This window comes from Schistocerca cancellata, chromosome 4, assembly GCF_023864275.1.
Source record: "Schistocerca cancellata isolate TAMUIC-IGC-003103 chromosome 4, iqSchCanc2.1, whole genome shotgun sequence".
In the NCBI taxonomy this organism is placed as follows: Eukaryota; Metazoa; Arthropoda; class Insecta; order Orthoptera; family Acrididae; genus Schistocerca; species Schistocerca cancellata.
Genome location: NC_064629.1, coordinates 512,335,059 through 512,358,556, shown reverse-complemented (window position 1 = coordinate 512,358,556; position 23,498 = coordinate 512,335,059). Strand labels below are relative to the sequence as shown.

The 23,498-nt window shown below is 38.6% G+C and overlaps 1 protein-coding gene across 1 annotated transcript in view; it reads left to right on the top strand.

Moving 5' to 3' along the window:
• The window catches only part of LOC126183409 (glycine dehydrogenase (decarboxylating), mitochondrial), a 316,896-nt gene that overhangs the window by 132,797 nt on the left and 160,601 nt on the right, over positions 1-23,498 (top strand). The window contains exons 3-5 of the mRNA XM_049925357.1: positions 1,971-2,106; positions 2,215-2,379; positions 18,168-18,393. Of these exons, the coding sequence (XP_049781314.1) occupies positions 1,971-2,106; positions 2,215-2,379; positions 18,168-18,393 (527 nt within the window). The remainder of the gene's footprint in view (positions 1-1,970; positions 2,107-2,214; positions 2,380-18,167; positions 18,394-23,498) is intronic.

The following is a 23,498-nucleotide window of genomic DNA, read 5'->3' as shown; positions in this document are numbered from 1 at the left end:
GCGAAATCACCATTACCTTGGAGTTTTTCCAACCATTAATTGTCAACAATTAGTGGTTTTGGCCACATAAAGTATTCAATGACTAATAATGTTGCCTTACAAAGGCATATTTGCTAGTTTCTTAGCAGCTGACTCATGTATTATATGAAATAAAATATCTTCCAGTATATTTTGAGGTTTCTCGCTATTTGCTACACAGTAGGCATCTTTGTGAAGTGAAATATGAGCCTTTGCAGGAATCATAGTTTTGTGGTGAAAGTTTTTTTCTTTGTTCTCCATGTCTTTCAAATTGTGGGAAAGGTATTCTCATAGTTTGTTTGCCAAAGTATTGTGATTTGACTCCAAATGTCATTTCATTTTATTACAAAACATGCTTTCAGTAGCTAGGACTGTGAAACAAATGATACACTGGGTCATTCAACATGTCCAACTGTAGTACATGTAAAACCAAAAGTTCAGTAATTGTTCTCATACCTCCTGCATTTTCATCTGTTCATGTCTTTAGAGCTGCACGATAGATTTTGTACTTACATTTAAAAATTTATCCATGCTGACATAGAGACAAAAATCATCACAAAAGACAATAAACAAATAAAATTATCTGCATTCAACAAAACTAACCTTCAAACCGATTGTTACTTAATAAAAATAAATGAGTTGTTTAGTAAGATTTGACTGCAATCTAGCACACTGTCACTGTATCACTACTTTCTTGCCAGCCCGAAAGAAATCAATACCAGTGCACACATTGTTCCTTTGCTTAGAAAGCAAATTAACCAAATTATTATTTTTGTAAAACCACTACTACACTCCCATTGTAAGGCTGTGATGCCTCTGGGAGCTGTGATGCACAGTCTGAAAACCCCTGGTTTAGAGCCTGTTTGCATCACAACCTCCTGACAGTTTACTGTGTCACCTCAGATTATCTCTCTTCTGACAAAGTAACCCTTACAGTGATTGGATTAATGAAGGAAGTTGTAAGATGAGAAGCTTAGCATAGATGTTGAGGATGTTGAAAGAATAACAAAGCTAATCTGTTTGTTGAGGAGAAAGTGCTGGACAAGTTGATTTCCATTTTCAGGCGTGATTTCAGATAATTATAGCTCTTAGAGGGAATGTTTTTGTTGTATTCGTAGCCATGACAGTACTGGGTAATAATAAGTAAATTACTGAGGTGATAATGAAAAACATGTAATGTTGAGTTCTGTCACACCAGACAATAAATCTATTTGCCTTTGCCAATTTTTGTGCTCTCTCTCTCTCTCTCTCTCTCTCTCTCTCTCTCTCTCTCTCTCTCTCTCACTCACTCTCACACACACTATTGCCACACTGTGCAGACCTATCAGAATATTTTTTACCATATATATCTTCCATTTTATTACTTCTTTACAACATTTTGAAGTTCTACTTGCACAAGACCTAAGGATCAGTTTTAAAGTTTCTCTCCATTTTCAAACAAAGTTACTACTCCTTTGTCTGCCATTATTAATTTCATTTTCAGAGTTAACCATTTTCTGTAAAAGTGATCTGTATAAATCAAATTGATAGCAACATTTTTTTTTTTTTGCAGCATTATCATAAATTATGGTACATAGATTCACAAGTCTGAACTACAAATTGTTGGCGACAGGGGTTACTTCATTATGTAAAGTATATACAGCACAATCCTGTTTGTAAGCTTAATGCAATGAGAAATGCCGAGTTTTGTAAATCTATTAAAGTTAAACCAGTAGAAAAAGATGGCATCTTAACAGAATTAGGAAATGAATGTTTCCCCTTTTCAGTATCTGTTGTATAAAATCAAGTAGCCATGCTGTAAATTAAATTTTGGTGTTGCACACTTTAGCAGAATATGTATCAGTATTGAAAAGAATTCTTTGATGTTTTATACTTTTATATAAATGCAAATATATTAATTTCAGTGATATCACTATAAAACCACCACTGCCAAATATTTACTTACATTTCAGGTGAATATGAGCTAATAAAACGTATCCAGGAGATAGCAAACAAGAACAAAGTGTGGCGTAGTTATATAGGCATGGGTTACAACAATTGTTGTGTTCCTCACACAATTATGAGAAATATATTTGAAAATCCTGGCTGGTATGTATTTGAGAACACACATACTATTTAAAATACTTTAGTTTATTAGAAAGATAAATGGATTCCAACATATCAGTCTGATTGCCAGTTGTTCTCTCTTTTTCATAGGACCACACAGTACACACCTTATCAGCCAGAAGTAGCTCAGGGGAGACTTGAAGGGCTGCTGAATTACCAAACAATGGTATGTGACCTCACAGGCATGGAAGTAGCTAATGCTTCCCTATTAGACGAAGGTACAGCAGCTGCTGAGGCTATGAGTCTATGCTACAGGTAACAGGGAATGGCAGTTTTTAGAAAACTTAGAAAAAAATTTCTGTGCTGGCTTATGAGAGAAAAATATTGGTGTTCATGAAGCTGAGCATGCATTATTGATATTTAATAGTTGCAAAAATATATTACTAAGGACTGAAGACACAGCCTCAGTTAAATCTTTATGAGTATTAAGGGGATCAATCAGTAAATCCCAGTTTCTAATCCAGATGTTCACACTGTTAGCATCATAACCATTTTGATGGATAATTTTGTGGTATACAAATACAGGTTTGTTGCTCTCCATTACTTACTGCCGACAATATGGTTAGTCAGTATTTACAGCCCTATATAATAAACATATAGGCAATGGCCTTGTCACAGTGGATACACCAGTTCCCATGAGATCACCAAAGTTAAGCACTGTCGGGCGTGGTCGGCACTTGGATGGGTGACCATCCAGGCCGCCATGAACTGTTGCCATTTTTCAGGGTGCACTCAGCCTTGTGATGCCAGTTGAGGAGCTACTCGATTGAATAGTTGCGGCTTCGGTCAAGAATACCATCTTACACAACTGGGATGTGAGTAGAGGGTAGTAGGCAAACCCACACTAGTTTTGTGATGGATGATGAATGATGAAATAATTTTGAGAGTCCACAAAAAATGGCTCTGGTTATAGTTGAAGAGATGTCACGCGAGCTGCGAAGGGGAAGAAAGTAACTATGCACAATGGTACTGCAAGAGGTAGGGTGAAGACCCCTACTACTACCCACCTTAAATATGATAGGTCCTTAAATAGCACACACCTGTAACATAAGACTGAATCCACTCATGTTAGTGACACTATGGCTGATAGCCATTCTTTGTATCTTAAGACGACCACTTCAGTTATCACTCCTTCTTACATTATTACTCACTGCCGTGGTACAGTTGGCCTGTGTGCTGACAATGAATTATTATCATTATGTCAATAGTTAATCCTCCTTGTCTGCTCAAAAATGTGTTTAATGAGAGGCCTACTGGACTTTATAACAGGAAACTGTTCTTTTGTGTTGCAAATCAACTATCCAGCTTGAATGTAATATTTGTGTTTCTGAAATACTATTTCAGTGTGGCATAAATTAGATTGATTGCATTTTAAATACAATATGAAGGTGATCTAATAACTGTGTGCTGATACACAGTACAGATACTATCAATTTTAGATGTTTTGAATCTTTACTTGTTTGTTTTTAATTAGAGTGTACAGTTGTAATTTTTACATGGCTTCATAAAACAAACTATGTTTTCATGACAACCTGTTAATTATTTCAACAATCCAAAGAGCATAGGCAGATGGTGGATTAATTAATGTTATGATCAGTGTGATCACAATATTTCATCATAGATTTAAATATTAATAACGCATTTGGCACAAACCCACTTTCACCACAGCATTCACAATAGTTGCTTCTTCCCTTAGAAACCAGTGCAAGCACATTTCCACTCTTGGCTGTCAATGTAATTTTGTACACATACACATCATAGTAGGTATGTAAATGACCAGAGTTGCAATTATCTGTGACATAAAACAACCACCTGAGTGTAGTAGCATTGTTCATGTCTAGTGTTGTTACTAGGCCTAGTAGTGTACATAAGGGGCATGAAGATTGTCAGATGTAGGGTGATCATTAAAAGACACAGAGATGCCACATACTTGTATGGGACAGTGTTATCAGTAACCATACAGTTTGAAAGGGGTCCGCTTGTGGGTCTCTATTTAGCCAGCTGGACAAATCGCGCAACCCCAGATTTGTGGGGCATTTAGATGTGACAGTGGTTTCATGCTGGACTGCATGGGGAAATGAGAGCACATATAGCTGTTGTCAAGGTACTGGTTCACCACATCTCATCCCCACAAAAATTGAACACTATGGCACACCAAGAACATCTGTACCTGGCATCCAAGACCAAGTAATAGACTCCATGCAACATTCTGTCTCATCCTGCACAATTGGTCAGATACTAGCAGCAACTGGACTGGGAATTACCATCCCATGTGTGTTCACTGTTAACACAACAACACAAATGGCTGTGTTTGGAGTGGTGCTGTGACCGGGAAGCTTGGACTTCTAATGAATGATTTCACATTTTGTCCAGCAATTAATTACATTTCTGCATTACCTCAGATGACCTTTGTTGGTGAGTGTGGTGTTGATCTGGAGAGGGGTCCCATTATTCCAATGTTTTGGAGGGGCACAGCAGTGTTATTTCTGGCATCTCAATGTTGGGAGCCAGTGTGTATGACTTCAGGTCACAGCTAGTAGTGATTGACAGAACTCTGACAGCACAACAATATGTCACAGACATTCTAGATCCTATCATGTGACAGTGTCATGGTGCCATTTTTCAACTGGACAATGCTCATGTGTGTAAGGATTGTCTGAGGGATGATGAAGTACTGCCATGGCCGGCAAGATCCCGAAAATCTTTCCGCAATAGAACATGTGCAGGACCAGCTGAAATGTCAATTCTTTCTAAGTGCCAGTATCAAGGATATCAAGGAACAGTTAAGAGTCGTGGGCCAGATTGCTTAAGAAGTCAAATGAATGGCATTACGATACCTTTCCCAACCAAATGGGTACATGCATCCAGGTCAAAGTGGGTTCAACATCATAATGGTAAGTTGGCTATTGCTGAAAAGTTATTTTTTAATAGCTCAAGTAAAATCACATACCCTCTCAATGTGCAAAGTTTAATTTTGTTTTCTCTTCCCCTTCTAATGCTTAACACCTTTTTCAGGCAGTGTAATAGGTCTCCCATTATTAGTTACTTTTCAGTGTCTCAGAAATATTGCAGCCAATCTTTGTAATTCCCTTTCTTTCCTGTTATAATTTCAAATATTTGATTTTTTCTCTGTGTGTATCTTAAGTGATTGTTGATCTTTTGTGGAACCCAGCTGCCTGCCCAAGAAGTTTCTTTTCTTTTTTTTCCAAAATGGGAGGTATTGTTCTCAGTATTGGGTATTCAGCATTCATATTGTGGAAATAGTGTGTTGTACAATGAATGACACAGGTCTCAGAATTATTGGTTTTTATTAATGTTCCTTCTTGTAACTTTTGTATTTGTAAATGACACAGCTTCCTTGTCAACACTATGGCCCACTCTAACTCTGTGTTTCAAGGTTTGCACATATATACTCATAACATCAGCAACATGCAATAAAAAGATTTTCAAATGACTGGGCCAGTTCACAGCAGTCTTGTACTTCATGAACTTTTAGTGGTATACACAACTCACTCAAAGTATTCCAAATGGAGTCAGACCAAAAGTAAATTTATTGTTCAGCTATAATTGATTTCTTGGATGTCATACACTTATTTCTGAGTTCAGTTGGTGATTGCTAGGCATTTTGAATGAACATTAAATGACTTTGCTTAGCATCATCAAAATAGATTCCACATTTATGCATATTTGTAATCACTGTCTTTTTTAGTGGTGATCAGCTTTTACATGGAAAACCTCACATTTGTAAGATGGCAGATAAGCAAACGTATAGAAACTATGATGAGCCTAAATTGCACAAACAAGGGGAAATTATGTCATTTGAATTCAATAAATGTTTGTTTGAAGTTTTTCCAAGTGATTTCGTTTGACTGTAGATAGACTGTGACTGTATATGTGTAAATATACTCAATTCTGGCTTTTTATAGACCACTGACATGGAACTTTTATATATTGACTTTACTCTTGAAATGCTAGACATGGACCGGGTAACATAAGGTCTGTACATAATGAAAGCCTATCTAAGACTGCCTGTACAAACGTAATGAAAATGAATGTCCATCCAAGACTGACTGACTTTGTGTGCAGCATTTTTATAAATCACAAAAACTTAAAATACTAAGTTATTAAATTATCAATATGTGCATAAAAGACAGGACTGATAATTAACACATATGTACATTAGAGTATGAAGTTATTTTCTAGGACAATAACATAGTGTACTTAAAATCTAAAATGTAGACATTTCACAGCCGGAAATGTCATGTCCATTATAATTATCCGGGCTGTTATGCCGTGGTCAGTTGATGAATTCTGTGTCAATTCCCAACGTTTCACCCCTGTCTGCAGAGGACATCTTCAAGGGGGTCTGTAGCTTGATGGAAGGTCCAACACACCCACTGGCTCGCCACTGACTCTTTGTACTTCAGTCAGTAGTGAGCCATTGGGTGTGTTGGACCTTCCATCAAGCTACAGACCCCCTTGAAGATGTCCTCTGCAGACAGGGACGAAACGTTGGGAATTGACACAGAATTCATCAACCAACCATGGCATAACAGCCCAGATAATTATAATGGACATGTACTTCAAATCGCAAAAATTATAGATTCTATTTTATGTAGAAGAATTTTGGGTGTATCTTTTATCCCAGGGATTTAGAAAAACCCACACTGAGATTTCTGGAAATTTAACTTTTTAATTCAAAAACTGTTTAACTAACACAAAACCATAACATGTAAAATTGTACATATTTAGAAACAGAAAAATTAGTGCTATTTGATAAAAATACTGTACTTTCAGAAGGATCGTATTTCAAGATCTAAACTTGAAAACAAAAATTTTGAATAAGTAAACTTCAGAAATACAGTTTTCAGAAAAGATAAAATGTCCGGAGGATTTTCAAATAAGGTACATGAATTATAGAACAAATAATAATTAGTGGGGTCAAATGTGCAGTACATGTGGTTTTTATGAATCATAAATTTTGAATATTACTTTAAAGAAGATGTTTTTGTGTGAAGTACTACTAAAACTGTTGTCAGTAGCTTGTAAACTCTACACTGAATAATGAGGTTTTCAAAAATACAACATTGATGATAATTTGGATTAAGGCATTTTAAATTATACAAATAATTTGAAGATTTCATATCTACATGGCATATGTATTCTGTACAAAACTCAACACCAACACTTGGCTACTGTGCATAATGACATCATAGCATATGCTCCATTTTGCTGACTGTACACTTACTATTAGTCAATATTCATTGTCTGTTCTGGCTTCCTTCAGTCTGATACTAAATTGATAAATCTGTCTGTCTCATGGTAGAATGTAAGTTTGGTTTGCAGAGTTCTTTTTGTAGGTATGTGTGTGTGCTTGAAGGGAGAAGCTGCCCTCCCATGACTCTCATTGTGTATGCTCTTGACTGTGCACAGAGCTCTGTTGAGTTCAACACTATTCACCAGTTCACAAGCATAGTCAGACTCTTTCACCCCTGTTAAGCTTGTGCACAATGGGTAATATTTTCAGCATCCCTTTTGCCACTAAATGGTTCCTCGGACATCTGAATTCTAGCTTTGGCGAATGGATATTTGGAGTAGTGGACTGACGCCATCATTAAGGGGACAAATCCAACTAGAAGACAAACATGACAGGTTTTAATGCAAAAGTAAGCCAAAGATGAAAGAATAGTTCTTGGTGGAAAACGTAGAGAGTGATAGCAGACATAACAAAAGCTACACATTAGGAGAATTCACCAGGGACATTTTCATCCATAATACACTCCTGGAAATGGAAAAAGAACACATTGACACCGGTGTGTCAGACCCATCATACTTGCTCCGGACACTGCGAGAGGGCTGTACAAGCAATGATCACACGCACGGCACAGCGGACACACCAGGAACCGCGGTGTTGGCCGTCGAATGGCGCTAGCTGCGCAGCATTTGTGCACCGCCGCCGTCAGTGTCAGCCAGTTTGCCTTGGCATACGGAGCTCCATCGCAGTCTTTAACACTGGTAGCATGCCGCGACAGCGTGGACGTGAACCGTATGTGCAGCTGACGGACTTTGAGCGAGGGCGTATAGTGGGCATGCAGGAGGCCGGGTGGACGTACCGCCGAATTGCTCAACACGTGGGGCGTGAGGTCTCCACAGTACATCGATGTTGTCGCCAGTGGTCGGCGGAAGGTGCACGTGCCCGTCGACCTGGGACCGGACCGCAGCGACGCACGGATGCACGCCAAGACCGTAGGATCCTACGCAGTGCCGTAGGGGACTGCACCGCCACTTCCCGGCAAATTAGGGACACTGTTGCTCCTGGGGTATCGGCGAGGACCATTCGCAACTGTCTCCATGAAGCTGGGTTACGGTCCCACACACCGTTAGGCCATCTTCCGCTCACGCCCCAACATCGTGCAGCCCACCTCCAGTGGTGTCGCGACAGGTGTGAATGGAGGGACGAATGGAGACGTGTCGTCTTCAGCGATGAGAGTTGCTTCTGCCTTGGTGCCAATGATGGTCGTATGCGTGTTTGGCGCCGTGCAGGTGAGCGCCACAATCAGGACTGCATACGACCGAGGCACACAGGGCCAACACCCGGCATCATGGTGTGGGGAGCGATCTCCTACACTGGCCGTACACCACTGGTGATCGTCGAGGGGACACTGAATAGTGCACGGTACATCCAAACCGTCATCGAACCCATCATTCTACCATTCCTAGACCGGCAAGGGAACTTGCTGTTCCAACAGGACAATGCACGTCCGCATGTATCCCGTGCCACCCAACGTGCTCTAGAAGGTGTAAGTCAACTACCCTGGCCAGCAAGATCTCTGGATCTGTCCCCCATTGAGCATGTTTGGGACTGGATGAAGCGTCGTCTCACACGGTCTGCACGTCCAGCACGAACGCTGGTCCAAGTGAGGCGCCAGGTGGAAATGGCATGGCAAGCCGTTCCACAGGACTACATCCAGCATCTCTACGATCGTCTCCATGGGAGAATAGCAGCCTGCATTGCTGCGAAAGGTGGATATACACTGTACTAGTGCCGACATTGTGCATGCTCTGTTGCCTGTGTCTATGTGCCTGTGGTTCTGTCAGTGTGATCATGTGATGTATCTGACCCCAGGAATGTGTCAATAAAGTTTCCCCTTCCTGGGACAATGAATTCACGGTGTTCTTATTTCAATTTCCAGGAGTGTATATTCTTCCAGAAGAAAACAAATACAAAACAGACTTTGCAAAAGGCTAAATTGAACTAAAAATACAACTGCCTTTATAGTAAATAACAACAGAAAGTTGTACAAGCAATCAAAGATTTTAAAAATGTTTTTATAGTCAAGGGATGAAACAAACACAAGTAACTCACAACAAAGAAATGATATTCCAGAAGTAATTCCTGATGAGACGTATAAAATAGATTTTCTGTATGAACTTAGCAAATGTGCTATGAGAGGCCGGTGTTCCAATAGAAATTATTAAACATGTAGGAAAGGTAATAATTTAATGTAAGAGGATCTTACAAAACTGTTCACAGAATATCTAGAGAAAATAAATCTCAAAAAATTGGTGACCCACAATAGTCTCATGCAAAAGATAAAATATCATGTAACAGTGGATACACTGGGTTCGTGGTTTCTCTCCACTCTGCATGACAACATAGTGTATCAATTCCATGTCAACCAATAGGCTCTCAGAATTTGAAGAAATCTGACACGATACACCACAGGGTTCTATTCTGAATCCTCTGTTGTTTCTAATGTACAGAAATGAATTTTCAACAACAATGTAAAAAATAATTTTTTTGTTATTTTTGCAAATTATAAAAGGATATGAATAAAAAGTAGCTCCAGTTCAGTCACTGAAAAGGAAGCTGACAAATTATCTGGAAATGTCTACAGATAGTTCAAGACAAATGGATTACCATGAAATTTTGGTAAGACACAGTGCAGACCATTTAATATTTTAACTGAATAACAAGAGGTAGAAAGTGTTAAGTTTTTGTGACTGCAGATAGATCATAACATTAACTGAAAAATGGAAACCTTGTAATTAATGAAATGGCTTGGTTCGTCCTCTCACTGTATGCATTGTTAAGGTACCAATGGATATGAAAGATTAGATGAGTAATATGCACGCCACAAATGAAGCAGTGTTCTTGGAAATTATGACTAGACTGACTAGATGGCTAAATAGATTTGACTGTATTACCAAATACAGTTGGTGAGATTAAATTTTTCTTGCCAAGGTCTGCTTTCACTTGGATAGTGCAGCCAGCAGTGGTTTGAGGACAACAAGGAAAAACTCAGGAGCTGAGACAAATTACAGGTGTAAATTAAAAGTACATTTGGTGACAACCAGCAGCAGGTCTGTATAGCCAAACAGCAACTGAAGAACTGTTACACACAAAGAACCTGAACATGACAGAAGCCAAATTTCACACCTTATGAACAATCTATCAAGCACTTATTTTGACGTATGTCACTACTACTGACTTCACCAGGTAGTACCAGCACACTGAGGCAATCCACCAGGAGAGAGTAGATATGCTGAAAGGTGTTCAACAGATTTTGGTCTTTCATTGGTGAGTGTTGGCTACTCTGCATTATTTTTGGGTGCATTTCCAGAATGGAAATAAAGGATACCTGATAACCAAAGTAAAACTCTCAAATCTTGTAATTACAAAGCTTCATTTTATGTAAGAGGCACCACAGCTCGTATCTTATTCAACAGCAAGGGTAAATCAGATTTATTAAGTAATAGTGAAGTTTATAAAATGACTTGCATTGACTGCTACAAATTTTATGTTGGTCAAACAGGCAGGTCATTATGCAGCTAGACTGACTGAGCATCAGCGTAGCTGCAGATTACATGGCCCAGACTCCATTTTTACTGAGTATGTGCTGAAGCAAGGTCATAAATACAAAGTCAAAATAGAACATACAGGAAAAATCAGTTACATCTGAACACATCCCTACTATTAAGCTTCACTTGATCCAATCAACTAGCCACACACTACCGGACCACAATCCCAATTATAACATTCATCTCCTCGAACATGTACCACAAGAGAATTGTCAATGCACCTTACTGCGTTTTTGTTTGAAATGAACAGTTGTTCATTTTCCAGCCTTTGATACACAGGGTGATTATAATTAAAATTCCATTTTTAGCAGACATCTCTCCTCAGAATTACATCAAATTTGAATGGAATATCATCATAGATGGGGTAAATGTTATGGAAACAAAAAAGATTACGAAAATTTTCCCACTAGGTGATGCAGTAAGCATCATAAATTGATTCGGTTGCAGATGACATACGAATCGCTATATGACAACTATGGTGACAGTTGCATATTAAATCAGTTGTACTGTACAATGAGCATAATCACACAAGCTAGTCATTTAACTGTCATGGCACTGTTGCTAGTTAGGTAAGACCATCCACCACCACAAGGTTTTCCACATCGGGTGTGAGAAAATTGGTTTTTAATTGTACTGAAGACAAAAACTGCATTAAAAGCAAGAATGAAATCAGTTTTTAACTGTCGTGAGACTGGCGCAAGGCTTGTTCAATATGACTAGACATTATGATTACAATTAGACATATTTGTGTTCCTGCTAATGTGAGGTTTGCCTGGCTTGATATAGGAAACATGTGTATGAATACTCATATGAATGAAATGATAACAGTAATTAAAAATAATTTGTTGACGCACAAGGCACTTTTCCCTGGGGCCATCATTAAAACTATCGAGTCATTTGAAATCGTACTATAGTAAAACTACTTCTCGTTTCAAGACTAGATCTAAGTATTAGTAACTAAGAGATCTCCATTGGCGGATACACTGCAGATATTTTCTTCAGTTGCATGGAAAATAAATTCTTCAAAGATCACTCTGAAATTAAGGCTTGTATAGTGTACTACAAATGTTATGCCAGAGTAATCTCTGTAAAACCAAATTTGCTTTCCATCCAGATGTGTGATTACTTGCCTTTAACTCTTTCTGTGCTTGTGAACACCTATCCCTATGTCCTCTATGGGGGAGTCTGTTCAGTGGTCAGAGGCTGGTATGTCTGTACAATCTTCCTTCGTGAATGAATTTTTTAAATGCAAAGTTTAAAACTTCAGCTTTCCTTTCACTGTTTTTTAACAGCAGACTGGTAGACAAATGACCAATGACTGACACATCACTCTGGTAGGGTTATATGTTACCCTGTGCCTACCTAGCCAGTGAATGATGGTTACAATAGGTGAAACCACTTAGTGATTAAATAGTTAAGATTTGAAAACTGTTTGGAGGTTTCTGTAATTTGTTTTTGCATGTGACATGATACGGATGGTTGCTGCTTGTCTTAAAGCTGGGACAGCATTTGCAGTAGGCCTATTATCATGAGTTGCAGTTTCTGGGGGGCTTTTCATTTGTTGCATCACTTGATATCCCATCTAGGAACAGCAAGGGGCATCATTGAGTAAGAAGTGCATCATGACAATGTTGACATTGTCACAGCAAACAACAGAAACCCACAGAACTGACAAATTATTCTTTCATTTGTGTAATACCAGAGTCTGATGTCAGATACAAAGCCAAACAGACAAGCAGTGTCAACTATTGTAATGTTGTATATTGGGATGCAATATAAACATTTATTAGAAGAAGTAGTGTGGCATATTCCTTTATAGAAATTTGAATTTGCTTGAAGATCCTGAGTTACCAACATAGGTACAACTGCAGAGGGAATGAAGTCATGGCATGCTGCACTGACACAGTGAAGAAGTATATTTAATTACATGTGTAGTTGTTCATAACAATGTATTTGGATCTGAATCTGTATACTATATGTATACATTGCACTGAACAGAAGCCTACAACCTACTAAGTAGTTTCATGTAGGATCAGAATTTTCACTGGTTTTGGCAAGATCTTTCACCGAATTAAGATAGTAGAGACTGTAGTATGCTTTGCTCACCAATCTCTTTATAGCTGCACAAATTTCTAGTAACTTTTGCCTGTTAACACTGCCACATTCATTTTTGAACCAAGATTGATCCACAGCATTTTTGGAATTTTGTTGTTAAACCATGGGGGATCTTCTCTGTGCTTAATCCACTTACTCAGCACAGAGCAGGATTTACAGTCAGTTTAAATTTTGCCAATATTTCCTTTACCTGTATCGTATCAGAACTAAATGAAGTACATTAACTATCTAATTAGATACTAACAACTGCTTATCTGCTCTTTGGAGCATTAAAACTCTCCTAGTCTTCTTGATGGATTATCTGTAGTAACCATCATCACTATGATATCATGTTCACTAATTCCTGTCTCTGTACTGACACTGTTTATGAGATCAAGACTGTTTGTTTCTACAGGGTCCAACATATTTTCATTGCTTGTGGGTTGTTGAACTAGCTGCTCAAGATACGTTTTGGGAAAACATATTCAGCACTACTTCAAAATCCGATCGAACAACCTGCGTTGAATCCAGGGACTTCCAGTGCATGTTCAGTAGGTTAAAATCAGATCCAAGTGATACTGCTTGATCGGGATATTTCTGCACTACTGAACATAGACTTTTTGAATGATTCTGTAGCTTTAAATGAGTCATTTAAATAAAATAATTTAAATTGTTGATGTTCATGCACTTCCTCAGTGTAGCAGCTAAGTCTTTGTGCATTTATTAATTCAAAGGAAGGTACCATTTCAATAAAGAAAATAAAATAATCATCTTTTCTGAATCCATTTGTGGTAGTCATTGTCTTCAGGGTGATTTTTAAGGTTCTCAGGTTGTTTTAACAATGAATGAGAAAACTAGCAATTCATCATTTTCAGAATTTATTGAGTTACACAGATGAAAATAGTCACAGCAGCACTCTTATTTCCACCACTCAAAAAAACTTTTTCCCACAGCTTTCCAATAATGAAACAGTTTCATAACAAAGAGCATACAACAACAACGCAATATACCATATGTTCTCACTGTGATAAATGTGAAGTACAGCTGAGATGACTTTGGTACCAGGTGCTGGTATTCATAAGAAATTGCAGTGTTCTAGAATGTAGTTTATAACAAATAGAACACAGCATGTTATTTTTAAAGAAGAAAAATCTTCAGATGTAAAAATAGCTTTGGGTGTACCACAAGGAGTGTTAGAAGATTGCTATATTGGCCTCGAAGAATCCTTAGGAAGAGTAATCCACTCATGAAGGTAGTAGGCTACAAAACCATCATTTGATCAATACTTGAATATTTCTCATCTATCTGGTACCAGTGACAGATAGGATTGATAGAGAAGATCCAAAGTAGAGCAGTTTATTTTGTTACATGTTTATTTATTAAGTACAAAAGTGTCATCGTGCATCATGCTATAGTTTTCTCTTAAAATTCCATTTTCTTACTTTCCTAGAAGATTAAACCAAAATATACTTATCACAAAAAGACCATGAAGGCAAAATTAGGGAGATTAGAGGTCATACAGGGACTTAACAACAATTATTTTTCCTGTGCACCATTGCAATTGTAATAGGAAAGCGTGTAAGTGACAGTGTGGATGTAGATATAGAACACTTTCTGTAACAGTTGGACATGGACTGTCCTTTTGGAATACAGCTGTAGTAATGCAGAGAACAGTGGAAAGGCTACTACAGTACGTACCATACTAGCCTTACGTGTCAAGATTACCCTTCTACATCTACATGACCATTATGCAATCCAGGCTTAAGAGTTTGGCACAGGGTTCATAGAGCCACTTTCAGACTGTTTCTTGACCATTCAACTCTTGAATAACATGTGGAAAAAAAACACACTTAAATTTTTAATTTTTCCTTGTGAACTGCTTTTTCTTACAATAGTAATTTCTTCCTATGTAAGTGGGAGTCAACAAAATATTTTGGCATTCTGAGGAGGAAATTAATAGTAAAAATTTCATGAAATAATCTCAACCCAATAAAAAAAAAAACATCTTTATGTTAACAAGAGACATCCCAACTTGCTTATCATATTCTTACCCATGAGTCAAATTATTTGAAAGGATGTGTGGTGTCCAATGGTGCCATATATTGCAGTGCCCCACATTCATGAAATAAGACACTGGATTATGCAGCCTGGGAAGTAGCGACCACCTCTGTAATGTCCCTTGCACACTTGTGTTCACAGTAACATAAAATGAGTACTAAACTCTGGTTCTGATCAGAAGTTTTGACCTAATACTGCTTTTAAGATATACACAAAACAGATAATTGGAGTTAAATGTGTTTTCAAGAATGCCAGTGATGATGTCAGCAGAACCAGCCAATTACAGAGAAATGAATGTTAAGTTATTATGCAAAATGTTAATGACTAAAATGTAAATGGTGAAAAAATGTATGCACTACTTGTAGCATTCATCACATGGAAACTCTCACCCAGAACTCTGAGTGTTCTGTTAACACTATGCCGTCCGGTGACACCACAGTGGTGTCATACTCAAAATAGTGGTAAATGGCTGCCAACACCACAGTGGTGTCCTGTGCATAGTATCGCTCAGTGGCCGGTGGCACCACATTGGTGTCGTGAGCATAGCATCGCGCAGTGGCCGGCGACACCACTTTAGTGTCTTTTGCATTATGTTGGTGTTTCGTTTAGGTAACAATAAGTTGCACACGTGAACAAGTTTTTTGTTTTTATAAGTATTTGTGCTCTTTCATCATGGCAGATGAAAGAGACGATATGATTATTTACGATGAATATGCAGACATCTTGTCTGACGTTCCAGATGACTTGGCTGCTTGGGAAGAAGACACTGGATATTAAAAAAAAAAAAAAAAAATAATGGAAATGAAGCAGAATCGTCGGAAGATAGTGAAATATGTCCAAGAAGAATTTGGCGAACACTACGGTTGCCAAGTGATTTGGATGAATCAGACAAAGAATACAGTGCACAGTGGACATACTTTGATTTACCGAGGACCAATAATAAATTTGGAGGATCTCTGGGTCCAAACATATTTCCCACAGATACACAGAGCATCGAGGATATTGTAGAATTATATATTGGGAACGATCTATTTGAATATATTAGCAACAAAACCAACAAGTACTACAGTCAAAATTGCAATAGAAGGAAACTGGATAAAAAAAAATGCCAAATTTGTCAGAATTATGGGATGTTTTGGCTTGTTATCCTTATGGGAATTGTACAAAAAAAAAGCAAGGAGTGATGATTATTGGTCAATGAAACCGTTGATAGACACACCAATATTTCACAAAACGATGTCCCACAAACGATTCAGACAAATATTATCATTTTTACATTTTTCTGACAACAACGATGAACCAGATAAGGACGATTGGCTTTTCAAAGTGCAATTCGTAATTGATTATTTTTCCAAAAAGTTTAAAGAAACTTTTAATCTAAGTCAAAACATCTCAATTGATGAAGGAATGATACTGTGGCATAAATGGTTAAATTTTAAAGTTTACAATCTGTCGAAAATTATGAAAAATGGCATACCCATTCAGATACTGTGTGATTAGAGTACGGGATACATTTCCTGATTCAAGATATATTCCAGTGCTGGACAGCCTTTTGCAAAGACAATGATGGAACTATTGACACCTTCTTATGGGAAGTGGCATCACCTCTACAATATTATGAAAGTAGGGGAAAAGGGTTGTGAACTTATGAGAACTAATGATGAGACGAGTAAAAGTTAACGATGACGTCAAGAACGGCTGGTGACAAGCCAAGTAATCCGAATTAGCACTGCCAGCGCCAAGCGAATCAATTTGTACGAGATGTGCGGACAGAAAAGTGTTAATATAGTAGGTCACTTGGTCATTCCTATCTGACTATTAAAAATTGCCTGCAATGGTTCAGGTGTATGATTTCAAAGTTACAGATCTGGTAGGAATGGAAAACAGTCTCTCTTTAAGGCCTAAAGATTATATTTGAAAATGCTTATGCATTGAAGAGAATAATTATCAATAAACTTTCTTCAAATCTGATAATTCTGCACTGAAAACTGCTACCACTTTCTGACTATTTCATTATTACAGTAGTTCGTCTTATGAGCTTTTTCTCTCTAGTGTGGAAATGTACAAATACAACAATGATTCCTGAGTTATGCATTACACTGTTAATTCAATACAGGGAAATCCAGTGTGGAATAGAATGGAGTGTGTGAAAATAACCAATTACTGTATAGTGAAGGTATTGAGCAGTGAAAGGTCACATAAATAGAAGTTTAGTTATGCAGGCAACAAGAATATCAGCACAATACTGGAATTCATAATATAGACTTGCTCTTCTTGCAGTTGTTAAAGTTTCAGCAATACTCGTGTAAATTCTATGTTAATATTTATAAATGAAATTAGTTTATGAACACTTTCTTGTACTCTCTTGATAGTGTGGTTGCTGTTTCCTAATATAGAATAAACTTTGTGTTTGTAATGGTGCCAAAATGTAAAAGAGGTAATTTACTGTCAACCTTACTTCAAAATATGTAACCAATTTTAAACTACATCTTTGTGTCTGGTTTTTATCTGAACAATCACTTAACATTTTCATAATTATTCAGTTCTTCTTACTGACTATTGACTCACACACAGGTGCTGCCCTTGTCTACTAAACTATCTATTATAAAATAATATAATGTGGAAAAGTGCAACACTGTCACTGCCCAGATTCATATGTTTTGATATGTATAGTTAAGCATTACTGGATTCAATTATTATCATTTCATTCTGGAAATAATAGCAACCAAAACTTTTATCTGAGCCAAACCATTACCAGTGGGCAAAAAATTTTAATACATAAGTTTTTAAAACTGATATTTTTTTCTATCATTTATGTGCAGCTGTCTAAAGCTAGATTAAAGCTGTTAGAAAATATTATTTGTGATGGCAAGAGACAGGCAAATACTCCAGTCTTGCAAATAAGAACATGCAGAATAATGGATGATGATGGAATTTGTGATGTTGCCATACACTACTTCTATATTAAATGGTGTAATGAAAAAGAGTTCCATTTCTGGTTTTATAAATTAAAAGCAATTTTATTTCAGGCAAAACAAAAGAAGACGTTTATTTCTATCACATCTACTTCATCCACAAACAATTTCTGTTGTGGAAACAAGAGCTGATTCACTAGGATTGTCCATAGAGGTGGGAAATGTATTCCAAGCTGACTTCACAAACAGAGATATAGCAGCTGTACTTTTCCAATACCCTGACACAGAAGGAACTGTTAATGATTTCACAGAGGTTGTACAACGTGCTCATTTAAATGGTGTAAGTAACAAAGAAATGAAAAATATTTCATATATCCTGAATGCATTACTATATTGAACATCGAATACTTAAATATGAAATTATCCATAAAACAACAGTAGAAAGACTTTCAGGAAATGTAAAATAAAGGACATTAACATAGTTTTTCTAAAGTTAAAATTTTATCCTTATTATTATTCAGTTTATTACTCTACAGAGGATAAGTCTTCTTGGTGATCTTTCAGAACAAGCTAAAATTGTATGTCAGACTAAGTCTCTGCATTTTGCAAACAGTGTGTTATTAAACGTGCTGTCCATTCATGCATTACATACTCACTCAGTGTTTAATGTTGCCACTAGTTCCTCTCTATACCTTCCAAGCTCAACAGAATTTCTCATGCTAGGCTTCTGAAACATCACATAGTATAGAATTAAACTTAACCACAGCCTCAAGAACATCCTGAAATGACATTTCTCTACTCTTTATCAGAATATATGCCTTCTTTTATGTTTCAAGCAGTGTTGTAGTGGATTTATCTTTCAAGCAGTGTTGTAGTGGATTTTTTGCAGGATGAGACCATATTACTTACTGATAGTTCAGGAGACATGTATTTCTGTTGTTGTTGTTGTTGTTGTGGTGGTGGTGGTGGTGGTGGTGGTGGTGGTGGTGGTCTTCAGCTCAAAGACTGGTTTGATGTGTCTCTCCACACTAGTTTATCCTGTGCAATCCTCTTCATCTCTGCGTATCAACTGTAACTTACAGGACAATTACTGACCTATATGAAAAAAAAAAAAAAAAAAAGAAAAAGAAAAACATAAATTAGTTACAAACTGCAGCATGCACACATTTTATTCAACATTTAAATATCACTACTGATACTCATATTTATATTATGACATGTTCAGTACACCTGCCATCATTGGCAATGATGTGGCACAGACAAATAGTGATATTTTGCATGACCTGCTGAAGTCTCAGAACATAGATATTGTCAATGATCTTCTGAATGGCTGTTTGCAACTCGGCAATGGTTTTGGGTTATTGCAGTATACCTTGTCTTTAATATATCCCCACAAAAGGGAGTTGCATGTGTTCAGATTCGGAGAATATGGTGGCCAATCGAGGTCCATGCCAGTTGCCTCTGGGTACCCCAGAGTCAGAAAGTGGTCCCCAAAGTGTTCCTCCTTAACATCAAACACCCTCCTGCTTTGATGGAGTTGAGCTCCAGCTTGAATGAAGCACATCTCATCAAAGTCATGGTCACTTTGGATAATAGGGATGAAATCATCTTCCAAACCCTTCATGTACCATTGAGTAGTCACCATGCTATCAACGAATATTGCACCGATTACTCCATGACCAGACGTTGCACACCCCACAGTCACCCATTGAGGGTGAAGAGAATCTTCGATCACGAAATGCAGATTCTCAGTCCCCCAAATGCACCAATTTTGCTTATTGATGAACCCATCCAAATCATACATGCACATACTACTTCCCATCATGCCCTGCAGCCTACCGTGTAGTTTGAATATCCTAACACAAACCGTTCAGAAGTTATGACGATTTTATTTTTTATAGTTCACTAACTGTCACCCTGTACATCCATTTGAATCTGCTTACTATATTCAAAATTTGTACACCCTCTACAGTTTTTATCCCAACACTTATTTTCGAATTGTCAGTTCCTTGCTGCCTCTGTATGTCTCCTGCCAACCAGTTCCTTCTGTAAGTCACATTGTGCCACAAGTTTATGTTTCCCCCAATTCAATACAGTACCTACTTATTAGTTATTCAATCTAACAATCTAATTTTCATCATTCTTTTGTAACACTGTATTTCAAAAACCTTCTGTTTTCTTGTTGTCAGGACTGCTTATCACTCAAATTCCACTTCCATACAAGGCTACATTCCATATAAATATCTTCAGAAAAGACACCCTAACACTTAAATTTAATTCAGTGTTACCAAATCTTTCTCAGAAATGCTTTTCTTGCTATTGCTGATGTAAATTTTTTGTCCCCTCTACTTTGGTGATCAATTATTTTGCTGCCAAAATATAAAAACTCTTTTACTAGTATTAGTATCTCATTTAATCTAGTTCCCTCATCGTTGCATGATCTGATTCGATTACATTCCATTACCCAACATCTGATAACATCTTTTCAAGACACTGTCCATTCTGTTCAGCTGCTCTTCCAAGTCCTTTTCTGTCTTTGACAGAAATACAGCATCATCAGTAAATTACAAAGTTTTTATTTCTTCTGCCTGAACTTTAATTCCTATTCCAAATTTCTCCTCAGTTCCCATTATTGTGTGCTCAATGTACAAAATCAGTAATATCAGGGAGAAGCTGCAGCACACTCTCACTGTCTTCTCAACTACTGCTTCACTTTCATGCCCTTTTCCTCTTATTCTGAAGTCTGCTTTCGTATTCCAGTCAACCTTCATATTTCTATTACAGCATGCAAAAACCTGCTTCTCACAGATGACATAAGGTTAGCTACACAAGCTTGCCCAATACAAAAGTATTTCGGTTTTATTGGCAGGGTATACAAATAGTTGGATGGTCTAGCTATGGGAGACACTCCCCCCTGCCCCCTTCCACCCTCTTCTGCCACAGTCCAGTCCTTGGTGAAATCTTCATCGATAATTTTGAAAGACAGCTTTTATGAAAATAACCAATTCTCTGCCAAGACTGATACTAGTTTAGGTGTGTTGATGATGTCTTGTGCTTATGGAGAGATATTACCAGACAACTTCAACAATCCCTCAAGCAGGATCTCACCTTAGACATCAGCAATCATATTCATACTTTCAAAATTTATAGGAAATGTACCATCACAGATATTGTAATATCTGCTCATTCTTGACACCCAGTGACCCATAAACATGCTGCCTTTCATCCAATGATACATCACCTAATATCCATCCCCATGAATGAATATAGCTTCCAGGTTGAATTAAATGCAATCAGACAAATAGTGTCAAACAATGGGCATCCTTCTACCTCAGTAGACTCCCTAATGCACAAAAAGCAGAAACAACAAGTGTACTCTCTCCTTGCCCTGTTCTTGGCCCACCACCTCAAGAACACAATAAAGTTCACAATTCCATATTTAGGAAAGTCTCACTGAATGTAGCCAGAAAACTTGAACCCAGGTACTTTAAAACCTCATTTAATGTGCACAACACTGTTGGACACTATTTTCCCAATGGTAAAGACAGCACTTCAGCTTTGGAAAAGAGTGAAATATACAAAATCACCTGTAATTGTGGTAAATTCTATATACACTCCTGGAAATTGAAATAAGAACACCGTGAATTCATTGTCCCAGGAAGGGGAAACTTTATTGACACATTCCTGGGGTCAGATACATCACATGATCACACTGACAGAACCACAGGCACATAGACACAGGCAACAGAGCATGCACAATGTCGGCACTAGTACAGTGTATATCCACCTTTCGCAGCAATGCAGGCTGCTATTCTCCCATGGAGACGATCGTAGAGATGCTGGATGTAGTCCTGTGGATTGGCTTGCCATGCCATTTCCACCTGGCGCCTCAGTTGGACCAGCGTTCGTGCTGGACGTGCAGACCGCGTGGGACGACGCTTCATCCAGTCCCAAACATGCTCAATGGGGGACAGATCCGGAGATCTTGCTGGCCAGGGTAGTTGACTTACACCTTCTAGAGCACGTTGGGTGGCACGGGATACATGCAGACGTGCATTGTCCTGTTGGAACAGCAAGTTCCCTTGCCGGTCTAGGAATGGTAGAATGATGGGTTCGATGACGGTTTGGATGTACCGTGCACTATTCAGTGTCCCCTCGACGATCACCAGTGGTGTACGGCCAGTGTAGGAGATCGCTCCCCACACCATGATGCCGGGTGTTGGCCCTGTGTGCCTCGGTCGTATGCAGTCCTGATTGTGGCGCTCACCTGCACGGCGCCAAACACGCATACGACCATCATTGGCACCAAGGCGGAAGCGACTCTCATCGCTGAAGACGACACGTCTGCATTCGTCCCTCCATTCACACCTGTCGCGACACCACTGGATGTGGGCTGCACGATGTTGGGGCGTGAGCGGAAGACGGCCTAACGGTGTGTGGGACCCTAGCCCAGCTTCATGGAGACGGTTGCGAATGGTCCTCGCCGATACCCCAGGAGCAACAGTGTCCCTAAGTGGCGGTGCAGTCCCCTACGGCACTGCGTAGGATCCTACGGTCTTGGCGTGCATCCGTGCGTCGCTGCGGTCCGGTCCCAGGTCGACGGGCACGTGCACCTTCCGCCGACCACTGGCGACAACATCGATGTACTGTGGAGACCTCACGCCCCACGTGTTGAGCAATTCGGCGGTACGTCCACCCGGCCTCCCGCATGCCCACTATACGCCCTCGCTCAAAGTCCGTCAACTGCACATACGGTTCACGTCCACGCTGTCGCGGCATGCTACCAGTGTTAAAGACTGCGATGGAGCTCCGTATGCCACGGCAAACTGGCTGACACTGACGGCGGCGGTGCACAAATGCTGCGCAGCTAGCGCCATTCGATGGCCAACACCGCGGTTCCTGGTGTGTCCGCTGTGCCGTGCGTGTGATCATTGCTTGTACAGCCCTCTCGCAGTGTCCGGAGCAAGTATGGTGGGTCTGACACACTGGTGTCAATGTGTTCTTTTTTCCATTTCCAGGAGTGTATTTCAGCCTGGCAGGGCAATATATGTCCACTTGAAGGAACACCATAGAAGTTTGAAACTTCGAAAAAGAGACTCTACTTTTGAAGATCACCTGATTAAAGAAGGCCATAATTACAAGGTACAACATGAAGTATTACATCACATCCATAAAGGAAGGAAGATGAACTACCTTGAAATAATGGAAATTAATAAACATATGACCATCTGCCCAAGCTTAGTACAGAATGATTAGACACAGTTCCCTTACTTACCACTTCTAACTGTAGATATCACTCATAATCCCATCCAGACCATGTTGTAAATCACCCCTATTATTCACATGCCCCATTTTTCTCATTTTTTTTCCTTTATTTCAGTTACTGTAATTTCACTTGTCCTTAAAAAAAGCATATCTTTTATAAGTTCCATATGGTCAAAATAA